The sequence below is a fragment of the Heloderma suspectum genome, chromosome 3 (assembly GCF_057233095.1).
Source record: "Heloderma suspectum isolate Gila_16-S chromosome 3, 16-S_ref, whole genome shotgun sequence".
NCBI lineage: Eukaryota > Metazoa > Chordata > Lepidosauria > Squamata > Helodermatidae > Heloderma > Heloderma suspectum.
Window position 1 is genome coordinate 105,378,063 of NC_139460.1, and position 20,748 is coordinate 105,398,810.

At 43.0% G+C, this 20,748-nt stretch overlaps 1 protein-coding gene across 2 annotated transcripts; it reads right to left on the reverse strand.

The window, feature by feature from the left end:
* Positions 1 to 7,436: 7,436 nt before the first annotated feature.
* On the reverse strand, positions 7,437 to 15,416 carry SAT1 (spermidine/spermine N1-acetyltransferase 1). 2 transcript variants are annotated; one of them, XM_084844031.1, is made up of 7 exons: positions 15,164 to 15,416; positions 13,770 to 13,837; positions 13,290 to 13,341; positions 13,111 to 13,194; positions 11,334 to 11,435; positions 8,972 to 9,012; positions 7,437 to 7,973 (listed from the first exon to the last, which is right to left on the reverse strand). In XM_084844031.1, exons 2-7 carry the CDS (start codon positions 13,815 to 13,817, stop codon positions 7,803 to 7,805), a joined length of 498 nt encoding a protein of 165 aa, XP_084700157.1. In that variant the 5' UTR covers positions 13,818 to 13,837; positions 15,164 to 15,416; the 3' UTR covers positions 7,437 to 7,802. The 2 variants fall into 2 exon arrangements, with proteins under 2 accessions (XP_084700157.1, XP_084700156.1); XM_084844030.1 differs by lacking the exon at positions 13,770 to 13,837.
* Between the last annotated feature and the right edge of the window lie 5,332 nt (positions 15,417 to 20,748).

A 20,748-nucleotide genomic window follows, 5' to 3' on the forward strand; every position in this document is an offset into this window, starting at 1 on the left:
AGCAGGTCAAAAGCTAATAGAGTTTTGCCAAGCGAACACGCTGATCATAGCAAACACTCTTTTCCAACAGCACAAGAGGTGACTCTACACATGGACATCACCAGATGGTCAATATCGAAATCAGATTGATTATGTCCTTTGCAGCCAAAGATGGAGAAGCTCCATACAGTCAGTAAAAACAAGACCTGGAGCTGACTGTGGCTCAGATCATGAGCTCCTTCTTGCAAAATTTCGTCTTAAATTGAAGAACGTCGGGAAAACCACTAAACCGTTCAGGTATGACCTAAATCATATCCCTGATGAATATACAGTGAAGGTGAGGAATAGATTTCAGGGATTAGACCTGATAGACAGAGTGCCTGAGGAACTATGGACGGAGGTCCGTAACATTGTTCAGGAGGCAGCAACGAAATCCATCCCAAAGAAAAAGAAATGCAAGAAAGCAAAGTGGCTGTCTGATGAGGCTTTACAAGTAGCTGAGGAAAGAAGGGAAGCGAAAAGCAAGGGAGAAAGGGGAAGATATACCCAACTGAATGCAGAGTTCCAGAGAATAGCAAGGAGAGACAAGAAGGCCTTCTTAAGTGAACAATGCAAAGAAATCGAGGAAAACAACAGAATGGGAAAGACTAGAGATCTCTTCAAGAAAATTGGAGATCTCAAGGGAACGTTTTGTGCAAAGATGGGCATGATAAAGGACAAAGAAGGCAGGGACCTAACAGAAGCAGATGAGATTAAGAAGAGGTGGCAAGAATACACAGAAGAACTATACAGGAAAGATCTGAATGTCCCTGATAGCCATGATAGTGCGGTCACTGAACTTGAGCCGGACATCCTAGAGAGTGAAGTCAAGTGGGCCTATGGAAGCATTAGTAACAACAAAGCTAGCGGAGATGACAGTATTCCAGCCGAACTATTTAAAATCCTAAAAGATGATGCTGTTAAAGTGCTGCATTCAATATGTCAACAAATCTGGAACACTCAACAGTGGCCACAAGACTGGAAAAGGTCAGTTTACATTCCAATTCCAAAGAAGGGCAACGCCAAAGAGTGTTCAAACTACCGCACCATTGCGCTCATTTCACATGCCAGCAAGGTGATGCTCAAAATCCTACAAGCTAGGCTTCAGCAGTATGCGAACCGAGAACTACCGGAAGTACAAGCTGGGTTTCGAAGAGGCAGAGGAACTAGAGATCAAATCGCCAACATTCGCTGCATCATGGAGAAAGCAAGAGAATTCCAGAAAAACGTCTATTTCTGCTTCATTGACTACGCTAAAGCCTTTGATTGTGTGGATCACAACAAACTGTGGCAAATTCTTAAAGTGATGGGAGTACCAGACCACCTTACCTGTCTCCTGAGAAACCTGTACGAGGGTCAAGAAGCAACAGTAAGAACCAGACATGGAACAACCAAGTGGTTCAAAATTGGGAAAGGAGTATGACAAGGCTGCATATTGTCACCCTGCTTATTTAACTTATATGCAGAGTACATCATGAGAAATGCCGGGTTGGATGAATCAGAGGTCGGAATTAAGATTGCTGGGGGAATGATCAACAACCTCCGATATGCAGACAATACCACCCTAATGGCAGAAAGCGAAGAGGATCTCAAGAGCCTCTTGTTGAGGGTGAAAGAGGAGAGTGCAAAAGCTGGTTTGAAACTCAACATTAAAAAAACGAAGATCATGGCATCTGGCCCCATCACTTCCTGGCATATAGAAGGGGAAGAAATGGAAGCAGTGACAGATTTTACTTTCTTGGGCTCCAAGATCACCGCAGATGGTGACTGTAGCCATGAAATTAAAAGACGCTTGCTCCTTGGGAGGAAAGCTATGGCCAACCTAGACAGCATAGTAAGAAGCAGAGACATCACCTTGCCGACAAAGGTCCGTCTAATCAAAGCTATGGTTTTCCCAGTAGTAATGTATGGATGTGAGAGCTGGACTATAAGGAAGGCTGAGCGCCGAAGAATTGATGCTTTCGAACTGTGGTGCTGGAGAAGACTCCTACGACTGCCCTGGACTGCAAGGAGGTCAAATCAGTCCATCCTAAAGGAAATCAACCCTGAGTGCTCATTGGAAGGACAGATAATGAAGGTGAAGCTCCAATATTTTGGCCACCTAATGCGAAGAGAAAACTCCCTGGAAAAGACCCTGATGCTGGGAAAGACTGAAGGCAAAAGAAGGGGACGGCAGAGGATGAGATGGCTAGATAGCATCACGGATGCAATGAATATGAACTTGAGCACGCTCCGGGAGAGAGCGCAGGACAGGAAGGCCTGGCGTGCTATGGTCCATGGGGTCACGAAGAGTCGGACACGACTGAACGACTGAACAACAACAACAACAACAACTGAATTGTAATATTGGCAATGGTATAATCTTTTAAGTAGAGTGATACTTGAAGTTTATGCATAATATGTAACTTTCCCCTTTTTTCTTTTCTCTTAATACTTTTTCTTGTTTCCTTTATTTTCCTGTTCTTTCATCTTTTGCCTTCTCTTTCCTTTTCTATATTTCCTTTTTTGCTTTTCTGGTTGTTGCTGCGTCCTCAAGAATACTGTAATGTTGGAAACTGTAGATGGTGATTATGTTGTTGGTATTCTTTATTTCATTTATAAAGATAAAAAGTAGAATAAAAATTAAGTTAAAAAAATTCTAGTGAACCAGTCACAGGTATAAACTTAAAGAGATTATAAGATTCCATATTACATTGTAAGCATGCATACCCCCTTGTTTTGTGTTTTTTCTCTATGTACATTCAATTCACAGTTGTGATCTAAATCTAATAGGACCTTACAATCAGCACTGAGGACATTCTGTCGATATAGAGAAAATGTGTTTATAAGCAAAAATCATAGAAAATAAAATAAAATTGAATTCATTTATTTCAGAACAGTATACAAGGGGTGGGTGGGATCCGGCTCTGGAAATGTCTGCCAGTTCCAGAGGCATAGCCTTGTTAGTCTGTTACAAAAACAACAAAGACTCTTGTGCTCCCTTAAAGACTAACACATTTATTACGACACAAGTTTTTGTGGGCTGGAGTCCAGCTCACATCATCACATGACACGTTTGATGCTTTTAAACATAAAGTGAACAATGTGGTCAAAAACAATGGCCTAACCGCTCCACTATGGCCTAACCGCTCCACTATTTGCTCTCTGTAATGAGAGAGTAGTTATATACGAAGAGTATTAATGGGAAAGAGAAGTGTATGTGGGTGTGGGGCACCGTAACAAGTTAGCTTGTTCCTCTTTCGATATATTTAGCAACCATGAAAAACAGGCACATACTGCTTTGTTTTCCTTTCTTGTTCTGCATTTGCTGCTTGAAAGTAACTAGAAGGTAGGTTGCAGAACTCATCCTGTGAAACCTTCAGTGATTCCACACTCTCTTCAAACCATGTTCAGAAATTATGAAAGGGGAAAAGGATCTGTTTGTCTTACAAAGCTATTTTTACAAGATATAAAGGTTGTGTCTGATTACTCAGAACTGGGGTTAATCATTAAACGAAATATTGAATAGGACAAAGCCTTAACCAGACTGGGCTTCTTTCCAGCATTTATTATCCAAATTTTCTGATGCCTATCCATTCCTAGGAGTGGTTTTATGAAGCTTAGAATGAGGGAAGTGGGCCGGTTGTGTGTTCACAGTCCTGGGGAAATGTAAAATGGAGTGAGCCAAGCTGTATTTTCTAGTGACCAAAAAGCCAATGTTAAGTTTTAGCCAATACTTCTAAAAATCCCCCAGGCTTCAGAAAACATAGAGGTTTCTATACTAGGCGTTAGTATGGTTCAGCAAGTCTCAGTATTCTGCCTTATCAGCATTTGATGCTTTACCAGACCTGGGTTGTGTCGCTGAGACTTTGCACTCAATAATATATTACATAATAGCAGTGTGTTGTCTTATGATGGCTTCAATTTGCCACTTTCACTAAGTGTACCTTGGGCATATTTTGAAACTCTAGGACAAGATAAGTTTCTCACATCCATTTGTTATTTCAGATGATTTTACACTGTGCGTTTTATTAGTCTCTTCTCCCTACCGCAAACAGCTATACTATTTCCATCTGTTAATTTATGTAAGATTTATGCATCTCTTTTTGCCCTCTTTTATCTTGTTTGAACCCCAATCTAATCTACACACAGAAGTCTATGAAATATGTTCTCTAACTAATTGTGTACCTATAAGTTGTAACCCAGGCCTCCTTGTACAGCTACAAGCAAAAAATCTCAACTGAATTGCCCACACATGTATCCTTAAGATAAAACTAGACCCACCTAAATGGAATGCTTAATCCAGAACTAATTTGTACGCCTTAGTTTCTTCTACGATCACCGTATATACTGTATTCTATACTGTCCAACAGCTGATGCTATCTGGGCATTTCACAATTAACAATTAAAACCATAAAATATTACATAAGATACATTATAAAAGTTTAAAACTACAGTATATAATAAAAGTAAAAACCAAGATAATACCTACCATCAATGCAAAGATTTAAAATACAGTGACAGATTTAAAGCAACAGAGCTAAAGGACTAAAATGCCTGGGAAAATAAAAAGGTATTCACCTGGCACTGGAAAGACCACAACGAAGGTGCCCGGTGAGCCTCTCTGGTAAGCTCATTCCACAACTTGGGTGCCACAGAAGAAAAGGCCCTCCTCTGAGTAGCCACCCACCTCACTTCCTTTGGCAGGGGCTCTCGGAGGACTGCCAAGGATAATCCTAGGGACTGGGCAGGCACATATAGGAAGAGACGATCCTTCAAATAACCTGGCCCCAAGGTGTTCAGGGCTTCGAATGTTAATAGCAGCATTTTGGATCGGGCCCAGAAATGGACTGGCAGCTAGTGCAGATGGAAAAATACTGGAAAAAGTATAATATGATCATGTTGGCCAGCCCCAGTTAACAGGCCAGTCCCAGTTAACAGTCTCACTGCCCTGTTTTGGACCAGCTGAAGTTTCTGGACCACTTTCAAAGGCAGCACCACATATAATGCATTGCAATAATCCAGACGATAGGTTATTGGAGCATATATAACTGTAGCTAGCCCATCTCTATGCAGATAAGGACATAGTTGGTACTATCAGCCTGAGCTGATAAAAGGTGCTCCATGATGCCGAGTCCACCTGTGCCTCGAGTGACAGTTCTGGATCCAAGAGCAGCCCCAAACTACAAACCTGATCCTTGAGGGGGGAGCGCAACCCCTCCAAAACAGCTTGAACATCATCTAACCAGGCAGAACATCTAACCACCCACTAACAGTACCTCCATCTTGTCTGGACTGAGTCTGTTTATTGGCCCTCATTCATTTCATTACTGTGCCCAGGCACTGATTCAGAACAGCCACTACCTCACCTGGATTTGATGAAAAGGATAGAGCCGGTGTCATCCACATATGGATGACATCTCAGCCCACACCTCTAGATAACTTCCCCCAGCAGATTCATGTAGATATTGAACAGCTTGGGGAATAGAATAGAGCCCTGTGGAACCCCATAGCATAGCTGCCAAGGCATAGATCAATAATCCCTCAGCACCATCTTCTGGAATCAGCCATCCAAGTAGGATCGGAACCACTGCAGCGCAGTTCCGACTCCCAGTCAGCCAACTTATCCAGAAGGATACCATGGTTGATGGTATCAAAAGGCACTGAGAGGTCCAAGAGAATTAAAGGGGTCGTACTCCCCCTGTCCCTCTCTTGGCAAAGGTCATCCCACAAGACAACTGAGGCAGTTTCCATTCCAAAACCAGGCTTGATGGTGAAGTCTAATGTTTACTGTACTTTCACATAAATCAGGGATGGGGAACTTGTGCCTGGATGTTGGACCACAACTTCCATCATCCCTCACCATTGGTGGTTTCAGTTATTACTCATAGGAGCGTCAGCTGGAGGACCTCAAATTCCACACCACTGACTTACATGCTCAACAGATTTACTCTGATGAATTGCCCATTGATTTCAGTGGGACTTTCATCCATGTCATCCTTGTCCCATGTGGCTTGTAGTGCCCTTGGATATATTCTGCTGCAGCATACAACCAGATGTGTGAAAAATATCCTAGGAAAGGGAATGCCTCTGTCAGTTCCAGCCTAAACGGATAGGAAGCCAGCCATTTGGCTTGCAATGCACAGCCAATCCTTAGTATCTTTAGTTAAAAGGGTGAGGTAGCAGGCGATATGAAAGATCCGTCTTCAGATCCTAGAAATGTTCCTGTCGGAGTAGACTGTACTGCTCAATACAACCATGGTCTGACTCAATATAAGGCAGCTTCATATGTTCACAGGTCCCAGGCTCAGCTGGAGCAAGAGTATGGGAACATTGTGCTGACACCAGTGTGCTCTCCTCCTCCGCGTTGACTGCAGTTTGCTTTGTAGACAATGTACACTGCAAGGCCAGGTGACAAACCTTTTTTGGTTAGACCAGCCACCCTCAATCTGGTGCCCTCCAGATGTTTTGGACTAGAACTCCCATCATTCCTGATCATTGGCTATGCTGGCTTGGGCTGATGGGAGTTGAAGTCCAAAACATCTGGGGGGCATCAGGCTGGGAAAGACTGGGTTTGACTGTGGAAGAATTTACCTCCTCACCTCCATTACACATATATTTTGTTCTTCATATTTTTGAGATCTGGGTTTAAGTCCCATCACTGCCACTGTGTAGCCTTGAGCAAGTTAGTATCTTTAACCTCAGTTCCCAATATCCAAAACAATTATCTACTTTATAGGGCAAATACACTCAAGACTGTAAAGCACTTTAAATATCCAATATGCTCTATAACTCTGTATTTGCCAGTTCTTTTCTGTTCCTCTCCCAAATGTGCCAGAGAGAAAATGCTGGCTTCTGCAAGGGGGGCAAAGTGTATGAGACATACTTGTCATGGGACCTAGATGAGTTGATGTGAAAAAAAAAAAAGATGGTGAGAACCCTTGACTGGTGGCTTGGGACAAGATGGCAAGAATGGGAAAGAAAAATGCTGTAGTGGCCTGCATGGTCTTGTCTGGTCCACTCACTGGTTCTTCCTGCCCAGCTGCAATGGGGTTAGAACAATCCAACCTGACATAACCAAGAAGAGGAAGCCAGGGAGGCTTCCTTTCTCTCCTCCATCACCTCCTTATCATCATCTCTTCATTCAGCTGCCTGGCTTGAAGAACCTTGAAGATCACAGTGGCAGCAGCCTAATGAGGCCTCTAGGGCTGCATCATCTTGATCTATATGAAACTGGTCTAGACACACTAAACTAGTTTCTCTAGGTGTCCAGCAAGCTCTTCAAGTTAACAATGGACAAAGAGGACAATTGGCAGTGATACTACACAGTGGTTAGTAAAGGGGATGGTGGGCTGTAACAGGCACGAGAAATGTCATGGATATATTATTACATTATAAGTGCAGGAGAAAGACAATGAATAAAAGGTGACTGCACCAACTTATGGTCACTAACATGAAAAAGTTTATTTTTTTATGAGTGCAAATAATTAAAAACAAAACCCCTACCACTGTGTACACTGTACACATTTGAATGACACTTACAAGAATGAAGTTTTATACAATATACATTTTAGGATCGCAAGTGTACTGATGGGAGGAAGGAGAAAGGCAAATGAATCAACTCTGTAACTGTTTTTGCTTGTGGGACTGGAGTTCCCAAACTCCAGAACATAGTTGCACTGGCAATAAAGCATTTGAATTAGGGGCCATACTATTTCAATACATAGCAGATCAAAAGCGAAGTGGGGAGAATAGTCAAAAGAGAAACTATTGGATGAATTTTTGTATTGGCTTGACAGAACTCCTCACTCTTCAGTTGCCATCTTCATCAAATACTCCTTGTCTATTTTGAAGAGTCTCCATCCTTCCTCAGATGACAGGTCAGAAGCTCCCCGTCTCTTGTAGAACCTGATGGAAGGTTCATTCCATTCTGCCACTAAGAAGTGCATACTGCTGCAACGACACCTGACAGCCATCTAAGGAAAGTGCACAGGAAATGAAGAATGGAGGTGATATTTTTGTGTCCTGGGACATGGCATTGGTTATTATTTTGTAAGTGATCTAGGCAGGCAATTCCCAGATTCAGCAGCCGTAATGTTGCTTCACTGAATCCCTACTTGAACTATCCTCTGTGCTGCCCAGTTGCATTCTTCTAGGAATCTCTCAAGAATTAAAGATTCCAAGACAGTTTCAAAAAACATTTCCAGTGTGCTTCTTGACCTCTTTGTAACCCCCAAAGTGAAGGCCATTTAAATGATAACATCAGTAGACAACTGGGGAAAAATTACCACAGCAGAACACAAACTATCTGAAAGGCCTGGTGGACAACACAAAGTATGAATAGTCACAAATTCCAATACACTGGTGCACTATAGCTATAGAACATTTCAATGAAATAAGTTGCATGGTACTCAGGACTGAGTCACATTAATTTGGGGCATGTGACTTATTGCTTATATGGCGTTTGAAAGGACGTTTCCTTGGCAAGTGGGTAATCTCAACACTCCATCATCAGAACTATGATTCATTGTGCTACCATAATGAACTCCGCTGTGGGCTGCTTTGTGAGCATGTTGCTTATGTCACACAATCAAAGGCAGTACCAGAAATCCAAGGCACAAAGAGAGATATTGTAAGTACAGCATAATGAGAGATATCCCAATAGCTTCAGGAAATGGGCTAGTGTGCACAAACAGCCCACCCTGGCTTAAGCCACAGTAAGCTGTGGCATGTGCCACCTGCCAATTTGAATATTCAAGCCACAGCTGCAGCTTGTTGTATTGTCTGAACTCAGGGACCGAGGGTTATGTGAGGGTTAAACAACCCTTGCATGACCCAACAACAGGCCATCTGTTAGGCAAGGGTTCTTCAGCCCTCTCATAACCCACTGTCTGTGTTAAGTGTGACTTTGGTTAATTGGCCATTTAGAAAATAGAACTTGCTGTCTGACAGAAAACCAGAATCAGCTACTTACCTTACTCAGATTCTTTAGAATTTCTGAACCAATGCCCAAGCCTAAAAAAAGAAAAAAAGAGCAATTTTATTAGTGATGCTTTTAGAAGACTTGCATATGACATAGTTCTAAGATATTCTTTAAATCCGAAATCAGATTGATTATGTCCTTTGCAGCCAAAGATGGAGAAGCTCCATACAGTCAGTAAAAACAAGACCTGGAGCTGACTGTGGCTCAGATCATGAGCTCCTTCTTGCAAAATTTCGTCTTAAATTGAAGAACGTCGGGAAAACCACTAAACCGTTCAGGTATGACCTAAATCATATCCCTGATGAATATACAGTGGAGGTGAGGAATAGATTTCAGGGATTAGACCTGATAGACAGAGTGCCTGAGGAACTATGGACGGAGGTCCGTAACACTGTTCAGGAGGCAGCAACGAAATCCATCCCAAAGAAAAAGAAATGCAAGAAAGCCAAGTGGCTGTCTGATGAGGCTTTACAAGTAGCTGAGGAAAGAAGGGAAGCGAAAAGCAAGGGAGAAAGGGGAAGATATACCCAACTGAACGCAGAGTTCCAGAGAATAGCAAGGAGAGACAAGAAGGCCTTCTTAAGTGAACAATGCAAAGAAATCGAGGAAAACAACAGAATGGGAAAGACTAGAGATCTCTTCAAGAAAATTGGAGATCTCAAGGGAACGTTTTGTGCAAAGACGGGCATGATAAAGGACAAAGAAGGCAGGGACCTAACAGAAGCAGATGAGATTAAGAAGAGGTGGCAAGAATACACAGAAGAACTATACAGGAAAGAGCTGAATGTCCCTGATAGCCATGATAGTGCGGTCATTGAACTTGAGCCGGACATCCTAGAGAGTGAAGTCAAGTGGGCCTTAGGAAGCATTAGTAACAACAAAGCTAGCGGAGATGACAGTATTCCAGCCGAACTATTTAAAATCCTAAAAGATGATGCTGTTAAAGTGCTGCATTCAATATGTCAACAAATCTGGAACACTCAACAGTGGCCACAAGACTGGAAAAGGTCAGTTTACATTCCAATTCCAAAGAAGGGCAACGCCAAAGAGTGTTCAAACTACCGCACCATTGCGCTCATTTCACATGCCAGCAAGGTGATGCTCAAAATCCTACAAGCTAGGCTTCAGCAGTATGCGAACCGAGAACTACCGGAAGTACAAGCTGGGTTTCGAAGAGGCAGAGGAACTAGAGATCAAATCGCCAACATTCGCTGCATCATGGAGAAAGCAAGAGAATTCCAGAAAAACGTCTATTTCTGCTTCATTGACTACGCTAAAGCCTTTGATTGTGTGGATCACAACAAACTGTGGCAAATTCTTAAAGTGATGGGAGTACCAGACCACCTTACCTGTCTCCTGAGAAACCTGTACGAGGGTCAAGAAGCAACAGTAAGAAACAGACATGGAACAACCGATTGGTTCAAAATTGGGAAAAGAGTACGACAAGGCTGCATATTGTCACCCTGCTTATTTAACTTATATGCAGAGTACATCATGAGAAATGCCGGGTTGGATGAATCAGAGGTCGGAATTAAGATTGCTGGGAGAATTATCAACAACCTCCGATATGCAGACGATACCACCCTAATGGCAGAAAGCGAAGAGGATCTCAAGAGCCTCTTGTTGAGGGTGAAAGAGGAGAGTGCAAAAGCTGGTTTGAAACTCAACATTAAAAAAACGAAGATCATGGCATCTGGCCCCATCACTTCCTGGCATATAGAAGGGGAAGAAATGGAAGCAGTGACAGATTTTACTTTCTTGGGCTCCAAGATCACCGCAGACGGTGACTGTAGCCATGAAATTAAAAGACGCTTGCTCCTTGGGAGGAAAGCTATGGCCAACCTAGACAGCATAGTAAGAAGCAGAGACATCACCTTGCCGACAAAGGTCTGTCTAATCAAAGCTATGGTTTTCCCAGTAGTAATGTATGGCTGTGAGAGCTGGACTATAAGGAAGGCTGAGCGCCGAAGAATTGATGCTTTCGAACTGTGGTGCTGGAGAAGACTCTTACGAGACCCCTGGACTGCAAGGAGGTCAAATCAGTCCATCCTAAATCAACCCTGAGTGCTCATTGGAAGGACAGATACTGAAGCTGAAGCTCCAATATTTTGGCCACCTAATGCGAAGAGAAAACTCCCTGGAAAAGACCCTGATGCTGGGAAAGACTGAAGGCAAAAGGAGAAGGGGACGGCAGAGGATGAGATGGCTAGATAGCATCACGGATGCAATGAATATGAACTTGAGCATGCTCCGGGAGAGAGCGCAGGACAGGAAGGCCTGGCGTGCTATGGTCCATGGGGTCACGAAGAGTCGGACACGACTGAACAACAACAACAAATTCTTTAAATGGTACCTCTGAACTCATTCATCACAAAAAAGTCTTCAAGATACAGCAGTTTTCCAATCCATGGGTCATATGTAAAGTAATACATGGCAAAGCCCACAATACCATATCCTGTAACAAAAAAAACTATATTTAGTTTACACACACAGAAAGCATATCTTTTAAAAGAAACATGTTAGTATAGTTCACGTCTTACATGCATATGTCAAAGCAGACATTCTGAACATGCAAAATTAAACTGTTAATGTTGCAACAGGTAAAGTTGGGTTATAATTCAATCTGTGCCATAAGGAACAGCAGTCCAGGTAGAGAAGGGAATCCTATCAAGTAAAGACTGTCTTAGAATGCTCAAAGCCAGCATAACATTTACTGGGCCTAGTTACCTGAATGTTGCTCCTGCACATGTCCAGGTGCTGAACTGCAACATATGGCAAGCTGATTATATTGTCATTACACAACAATTACAGCTTGCTGCTAGAGATACTCTTTGCATACCCTATTGATACCACCACTTTGAAATACAATTCAGACGTCTACAATTTTACACGGCAGATCAGAACAGTCTGGCAATTATCTCTACAACAAACTCCCAAAGCAAAAGCCCCTGAAGTTTGTTTTCCAAGTTTGTGTCCATTTGCTCACAATGCAACCACTCTTTAAAAGAGACTACAGCATTGTGTCATCTGCGACAGTCAAGGTTAAAACAGCAGCTATATTCTTCGATCTGGACACAAGTTATTAGCAATTGCATTCAAGTGCTTTCTTTTATTGTTAATACTTGCACTTGTAATGGGAAGAACTGCTCACTGCAGCTTGGTAATCCTTTTCCAAGTACATCCCCATCAATATTAAAACAATATTTAGAACTCCAATCTGATTTTATGTTCATACAATGCTTTAGATATGTTCCTAGGAACAGAATTACATATAGGATTTCTGATCTACCGAGTGTTTCGCATATGCTTTGTTCTTTTTCTTTCTGAGGTAAATGTTTGGGAATAGTATTTGTCCCTGGAGACCTTACCTCATATATCATGATCATCTACTTTATTGTGTAACGGATCTTTTAGTTACCTCCCCGCCCATCCATGTACACGGAAGGGCCATGTACATGGCGAAGCTAGAGACTGTAACCTGAAGATTGGGGACAAATTAAAGAAAACATGTGATTCAATAGGATTACATTGTGATAAGTTAGGGTCAAACAAGAATAACCATGTAACGAAGTGGAATTACAGTATTATTTTTTTTACTATTATACCTGGTTCTCCAAGGTCTTCAGGATAACTGAACAATTCAGAAAAAAGACACCAGGCTGGATTCAGAGTTTGCTCCCACCAGCAGGAGCACTGCCTGAGCAGAGTGCTCAGTACAGTCCAGCCAGCAGGAAAGGTGGGGGAGGTGATTTTTGCAGATTCCACCTTCCCCCCTGCAGCCCCCACACTGTTCCAGAGGGTCTCCCCAACCTTCCAGATCAGATTTTGGGGTGCACAGGAGGCTTCAGGGGTAGGGGGAATTGAAAAAAAATTACCTCCTTCCCAGTCCTCCAGTGGAAATACTCTGCTGCATCAAAACCCTTCCGCAGACGGAAGGATCCCTTCCATTCATAGAAGGCAAAGTCTGGATCCAAGCTACTATTTTCATATTTCAATAAGGTTAAACATTTACCCATAGCATGAGGTATAGCTAGAACCTTATGTATAATCGCAGCATTATTAAGTGTTGTTGTTTATATCCTGTTTTTTTCTAAAAGAAAGAAAGAAAATAAAAACAGTTCAAGTTTCACCTTCAGGTGTCCAATGTTCTTTTGGTACTTCTGCAACGAGGCAGTGGTAGAAAGGGTGTTCGCCAAAGCCATCCTCAAGTAGATCTACAGGATGACAGTAAATGGTTTATCTAAACATCATTTTCCCATCCCCTGGTTGAATTGTCACAAAATTGTCCCGACAGGCTAGCATACATTACCTTTTTCAGTCAGTACTACTTGATCCTCCATATCTTCATATTTAGCAAGCTCCTGCCCAAAACAAAGTACATTATGTTTGATAGCTTTATTGGACCAATGTCTATTGGTATATTTTTATTTCTTGTTCCATGGGCATACAAAAAGAGTAAATCTATTTATTTTTATCTTCAAAGTTATGTCTCTCCCCACCCCCCAGAGAAAACCATGTCTGCTGCTCATCTGAGAAACGTGAAAATTCAGAAAGGTACTACAGATGGTCTACATAGCAGGGAACTGCCTAAAGACTGCAATCCTATGCAGCAGAGCTAGGGAACCAGTGCCTCTCCAGATGTTCTTGGACTTGAATTCCCATCAGCCAGCCAGGCCAGTGGTGAGGAATGATAAGAACTGTACTTCAACAACATCTGGAGGGGCACAGGTTCCTTACCCTTGCTTTAACACTTGCCTAGACTAAGCCCCACTGAAAACACTAGGCTTACTTCCAAGTAAAGATTCATGGAATTGAGTTGCATGGGACCATTTGACATGCTTCGGGTATTTAAAATGTCTGAAAGAGAAGTATGAATAATTAATCAAATTAATTTATATTAAACAAATTTAAATTTGGGCTATAGATTAGAAAAAGCTTCCTAAATGAAAGAGCTGTTCTTCAGTGTTTGCATCTACCTTGGGTTCAACACAGGCTTAGTAATACTTAAGAGTAGTCCCATTATTTTCAGCGGGTGTATTCTAAGTATGACCAAGTCTAGATCCAACCCCTTAAAGATAGGGCATCCAGTCTTACAACACAGAGTTAGACCAGACCACACGAACTGCTGAATCACTTTCCGCTCCAATTCTTTTTTCTTTTTCACACCAGTCACTTTGTACGGAGGGTGGAGACTGTTGCACAAGCAGGGAGGGGATGTTTTGCTAGCTCAGGAGAGCAAAGGTGTTTGTGCCCAGAAGGAAGAGAGGCTGTTTCTGTGTGGAACAAACAATCCATATCCAAAGTCGTTCTAACCTTTGTGCCTTAAACTGTATGTGCTATGACAAGCATTTCAGTACAAGCAGATGGGGGGGGGGGGGGAGAGAAGAGAAAGGGAATTATCTGGGGGGGAAAGCACACAGATCTCTTAAGCTTCCAGAATAAGTGACATGGAGTGGAATCCTGGCCATGTTTATTGAGAAGTTTCACTCCATTCAAGGGGACTTTCTCCCATGTTTTGGAGGACTGTATAGTTTTGCAATCTAAGTTTATATATTGACAGTGTGTGTGTCGTAAGGGCTGCCCACTCTAATTACATACGGGCAGACATCTGCAATGCTGCATTACACAAACTGCTTAAAACCAGGTGCAGGCTTATGTAAGCCAAAGCAAGAGAACAATGTTGTCTGGTCTCTTGTTTTTAGTACATCTGTGCTACTTTTTTTTTTTTTTGGTCATGACCTTTAAGTCAGACGGCATCTGGAGGCAGTTGATCACGAACACCACTTTTGCTGTCTCACCAAGTCAGTCCTTCTGGTGGTAGAGATAAGCTTGAAATCCTCCTCACACCCGCAGGTTCCACCACCCTCCCTTTTCAGGACAGCTCTGTTCACGTAACAGTGTGTGTGTGTATATTACACACACCATGTGCATCTATATACATACTACACACACCATATGTATCTCTCTCTCTCTCTATATATATATATATATATATATTACACACACCATATGTACCTATATCTATAAACTATATAAGTATTTTTTTTAAAAAATACTCAAAATAAAAGGAGGCAAACGGGAGTGTCTTGTTTTTAACTTTATTAAATCACGGCGTGTCCCCCCTTCTTTCCAGTACTGGGGGCTGCGTGTAATGGCCGGGCAAGCCCGCCCAGGGCAAGATACCTTTATGAGGCGCAGGAGGTCGGCGCAGTCCTCGGGCCGCGCAGCACGGATATGGAACGAGGCCATTTTCGGCGTCGTTTTCCTTTGCGTCCCCCGCCTCGCGTGAGTCCCCGATAGTTGAAGAGCAGGAGGAGGAGTTTCTTCATTCGCGTCCCGGGCGCGGCGTCGGCACAGGCAGAGTCAGGCTGGCAGCATCCCCAGCGACACGGAGACCAGCGGAGCGAGAAGAGCGCGGCCCCAACCGTTTCTGCCTGGCGCGCTCCGGCGGCAGCCCGTATTTATAGGCCAGCGGGGCCGCGCCTTTCCGTCCTGCCAGCCAATCGGCCTCTCTCACCCCCCTCCCAGCTCCTCCTCGTCCACCTCTTACGTCATTTTTCTAGAAAACAAGTGACTCATCAAGGCCCGAGCCAAAAAGGCGGGAGTGAGCTGTGCCGAGGCGGCCACCTGGTGGGGCGAGCAGGCGGGCCCGAGGAAACTCCTAAGCCAGAAGCAGGCACGCTTCACTTGCGAGATCTACTTGGCTTATTTGACTACCCCGAGCTCCACCAACCGGAGCCGGGTACAAAACAGCGGCTCAGGCAGGAGGGCGCATGGCAGGAATGAAGGAACACAGTGCCTCTGAGCAGATCAGTAACAGAACCAAGCTCACACATCCTTTCACACACAAAACCCATTGCTGCTTCTCCCCTGCCCCAAACGTTCTTTTTCAGCAACCTGATTTAGGGAAGGAGAGGGGCAGAGCTTTTTAGTTTTGTTAGACAACTGGGAGTCAGAGACCCTTGCAGATGTACTGGAAATCATCCAGAGATCTACCAAAAGATCCTGATCTTCCTTCCACCCACCCACCTCTGCCCTAAATAATCCATACCTTACTGACTGTGCTGTACCCAGCCAATCCCCCCACCCTCCAAAAGGCAACATCACTCCCTATCCCATTTAGAAGTATGATCACAGCCGGGGACTAAGCTGCACATGACATATTCCAACTTTTACTTCATAGAAACATAAGAGTTGGAAAGGAGCTGCTGGTCATCTAGTCCAGCCCTTGCTTAATGCAGGATCTGCAGCGCTGGATATTTCACAACCGCCATTGGGGAGCTGCTAATTTGATGGGGAAGTGGTGCTGCGGAAGCAGGGATTTAACCGTTTACTTCCCCCTCCCCCTGTACACACACCAGTTCTCCAATCAAAATTGCTCTGCAGAGGCTGCTATTAGCCCTGCTCGAAAATTGAGACATAATACAGTAGCTTTGGGAGGCAATTTCATAGGAACATAATAAGCTGCCTTATGCTGACTCAGACTATTGGTCCATCTAGCTCTGTACTGTCCATAGTGAATGGCAGTGTCTCTCCAGAGTTTCAAACAGGTATTTCCCAGTTCTATCTGGAGATGCCAGGTACTGAATATGAAACCTCCTGAATGCAAAGCATTCAGAACTATTATCTGAACTATTATCCTTCACAACAAATCAAATGGCATGGGGGGGGAAATACAGTTAAGTACCCCTGTCCCCCAGTACCAGTGTCCCAATCTGCCCCCGCCTGCTGCTTTCTAGTTTAAAAAAAGGCATCATATCTAGTTCCAGAAGTTCTCCATTACATTTAGTTTGGTCCTTTAGCACCAAGAATGACAGCTATCATGCATGATTCTGCAATGCTATCCTTTATCTCCATTCGGAATTATTACACCTTTTGTAGGTCCATTAACTAATCCAAAATAACTGTAACATAACTGTTTATGCATTTCAGTATGATTTTCTAATCACCAATACCAAGATACTTGAACCTGTTTCTTCTATGTTTGTTAGTCACAGCAGCACTATGATAGGAGAAATCATACTTAGCAAAAATTCACTTCTATGAAGCTGTTAAACACCAGCTGGTCCAGAATCATGCGGATTTCTTTGGTCAGACTTTTGTCTGAAGGAACGGATAGAGAGGAGTGAGTTTCTTAATTCACTTCTTAATACATCTACAAGCGGCTTGGCTGTTTAGTTTTTAAACAGATACTAAGTATGGAGGGGCTTCTAATACTTTTTCTAAATCTATAAACAAATACATCGGATGGAAATTATGACCAGTGACTCATCTACCATCTGGATCATGTTAGGCTTCTCTCTCATGTTATTGGTGGTTAGTCTTTCCCATTAGAAAACCTGCAGAGTCTGAATGAATTGTTGTTTTTTCCATTCAGATAAAGTAACAAAGTTTATTATGGATCGGGCCACATTTCTCCTAACTCTGAAAAGAATTCAGACACAAATATGAGCAACATGTTACAGCTTCTAGAACTCAATATGCATTCTAATTATTCAGATACACCAGGAGTAGGAAACTTGTGGCCCTCCAGATGTTTTTGCCTACAACTCCCATCAGCCCTTGCCAGCATAGCCAATGGTGAGGACTGATGGGAGTTGTAGGCCAAAACATCTGGAGGGCCACAAGCTGCCCATCCCTGAAATCCATCAGTGCCATTTCACTGAGAACTACCATTTCCTAAGGTAACCATTTCTTGTTCTGTGATATTTATCCCTAAATTTAGCAAAAAAAAAAAATCAGATTCTGTTTATTTTAATTAATGGTTTCACCCCCTAAAACAAAAACAACAAATATTGAACACAAACACCTTGGCCCTGAGGACTGAGACTATTCTTAGCGGGCAGGGCTGACCCAAGCCATTTTCCTGCCTGAAGGGGAGCAGCCAGTGGCACCCCTGCCCCCCAAGCCAGCCAAATTATTTGGCACCTGAGGCAGAAAAGCCCACAAGAACCTTTCCCTTCCCTGGCAGTAAAAATACAACAACAATAAATTAGATAATTAACATTTTGCTGCCCTTTCATGACATTCAAAATTACCTTCCTAAAGTGGCTGTCTCACTCTACCTACTGGCAGGGCCAGCCCTGGGACATTGGTCTGATTTGGGACTCAAGGGTCAGAATTCAGAATCCTCAGAATTAATCTGGATTTCAGATAAATTTATTCTGGACAATTACATTGAACATAATTCAGAACAGACAGAGGAGCGGGCTAGGGTCTGAATGAGACGAAGGGCTCCTTCATATTATACTAAAATAATGGGGATAAAAGAGGAAACATAAAGCTGATTCAAATTGGAGCTAAACAGGTCTTTCATGGCCTGCACTACCTCAGAATGGACATAGTAGATTTCTTACTTTAAATTCCAGTAATTCTGCTTGAAAGTGCTCCCATAGAAAACTAACAGATTCCAAGCCAGTTTGTACCATCACCATGGGTTAAACAAGCCATGGTGGCTTGTTTAAGCTGCAACATGTGCCATCTGCCTAATCTCCCACCCGGGCAAGGCTTGTTGTGTCATCTGAACCTGGCCAGCATGGCTTGTTGGAGGAGGAAACAACCCTGAAATAATCCATGGACTGTTTTTGGGTTATCAAAGACAAAGCTGGCCTAGAAGCCTTTTTTCTTGTTGTATAAGCAGGCCTTGTGTCAGGTTTGAGGGGGTTCTCAGGATGGTGCCCTCTGCCCCCCCAGCCACCTCCATGGCAATCTGTCTCCGTGGTGGTCCATCTCCCCCAACAAGGACACTGGGTCTTAGCAAGCAGTGGTAGGAAGAGGCCACTGCAAAGCCACCCACCCCAGTGCTTCTTTCAGCAATGGGAGTTCTTTAAATAGAAAACATCATGGCTGCTTTCTTTTCAAGGACCTGGTGCTAAATGGAGAAGCCCTGAGCCAGTTTACTCTGCAGCAGCTGCCATCTTCCCCCTCACCCCAAATGCTTCTGGCCCCCAAAGAGAGAGACACACACAAGCACATATTTGAGAAAGTAGCTAGGTGGAATACACATCTCCTGTGCTAAAAGGAATTCTTTCTGAATACAATGGCAGTCAATCATATGCATAGCTCCAGGGATTTTACCCCTGCTCTTTGAATTCTTGCCTGCTGCAGCCACTTTGCTTTTAAAAAAAGCTAGGAGCTTTGTGAGGAGAGAACTGAGTTGCAACAAAAGTGGAGTCATGGTACTTAGGAGACATTGTCAGTCTTCAGCTCCATTTGGGCATTTGAGAAAAAAATATTATAGGCCACATAAGGGCAAGATGTTAGTTTGATCTGATAGGAACAGAACAGACTAAAATTATTTCATTCAGAATATTTATAAAGTTCTCAAAGCAATTTATGGAGTTAAAAAGCAGCTTACAAACATGTTTCAATAAAGCTATGTACAGTCTCAGCAGAGGTGGGCTGTCAAAGGAAGGGACAGACTCACTCACCTTACACTGATTGTCTAAGCGGGTTCTGGCTGGCTTGAAAGGCAGCATTTATCTCCCTGCACCAGACAACATTCAAGAACTGAGTTTAGGTTTGTTTGTTGTTTTTTACATCTCTAACCTTCAAAAGCCATATGCCCTTTGTGAGGTAATGGCTTTCAGAGCTAATATTCAATTAATTGGATCTACAGAGGATGAAAGTAGCTACACATGGGGTAGATTTCAGGCCATTTAAGAGCAATACCCTGCAGCTAAACTACTTAGGGTAAAATCCTAAGCATGTTTAGACAGAAAAAAGGCCCACAACTCCCAGTATGCCCCAGCCATGCTGAGAATTGTAGGCCTTTTATTTCTGTCTAAACATGGATAGGATTGTGCCTTAGATTTTGATCTAAGTTCATAGATGCAAGAAAGATCTGTTCTGTGAACTCTGTTCTATCCTGTTCACAGAAGGGAAGTTAGGACTCAAGCCACTGTTAAGGAAGGGGAAGACCATTGTTATGGAGGAAGTGAGTAATCATGTGCAAATAGTAAATAGAAAAAAATGGTTGACAAGGAAGAAGTTACTGCTGGAGGCTGCAATACCCTGAGACTATGCCCCATTTAACTTAATGGGACTTATTTCTGCATAGGCATATATAGAACTGAGCTGTAAATGTTTTAACTGGTGGTACAGAATACTCCACTGTGTTGCCCTTTTCATTATTTATTGCTGCTGTTACTATTAAGTAGAAACATCAGAATCCTGGACACCTGATATATTCTTGCATACTCTTACTTTCAGGTTTATAGCACTAAAATTAGAACTTTGTAAGAGAAATCCAGAAAAGCTGCAGAAAGAAAATAGGAATAATGAGTCAGGAACTCAAATATGGTTCCGGCCCAGCCTATCTTAAGGAGTGCCTCCAGCAACACCAGACAGGCTGCTTAACAAGATCAGCCTCAGATGGCCGTCTCTCTGTCCCATCAGCCAGGACAGCTAGGCTGGTGAGGACGAGGGAGAGGGCCTTCTCTGTGGTGGCCCCCACTCTGTGGAACTCCCTCCCTAGGGAACTCCGCTATGCCCCCTCTTTAATGAGCTTCTGCCGTGCATTAAAAATGTGGTTGTTCAGGCAGGCATTTGGGGTGGGTTAGGGTATTTTTTATGATGTTTTTAATTTAGAATCCTATTGTTTTAACGGTTTTGTTGTACATCGCCCAGAGTGGCTGGGTGACCAGCCAGATGGGCGATTAATAAATTAAATACATAAATAAAATATAAATGGCTGTAAGGGAAATTTGTTAGTTGCACTGTATCCTCAATGTGGTTAGTAGATAGTGTTGAAAGTAGACCTGAGTTTA

Coding starts and splice junctions, on each gene's coding strand:
- SAT1 (XM_084844030.1), bottom strand. CDS start 15,229: ATGGCCTCGTTCCATATCCGTGCTGCGCGGCCCGAGGACTGCGCCGAC. Junction 11,436..13,110: donor AGAACATTGGACACCTGAAG/GTGAAACTTGAA, acceptor TTTTTGTTACAG/GATATGGTATTGTGGGCTTT. Junction 9,013..11,333: donor TGTGATGAATGAGTTCAGAG/GTACCATTTAAA, acceptor TTCTTTTTTTAG/GCTTGGGCATTGGTTCAGAA.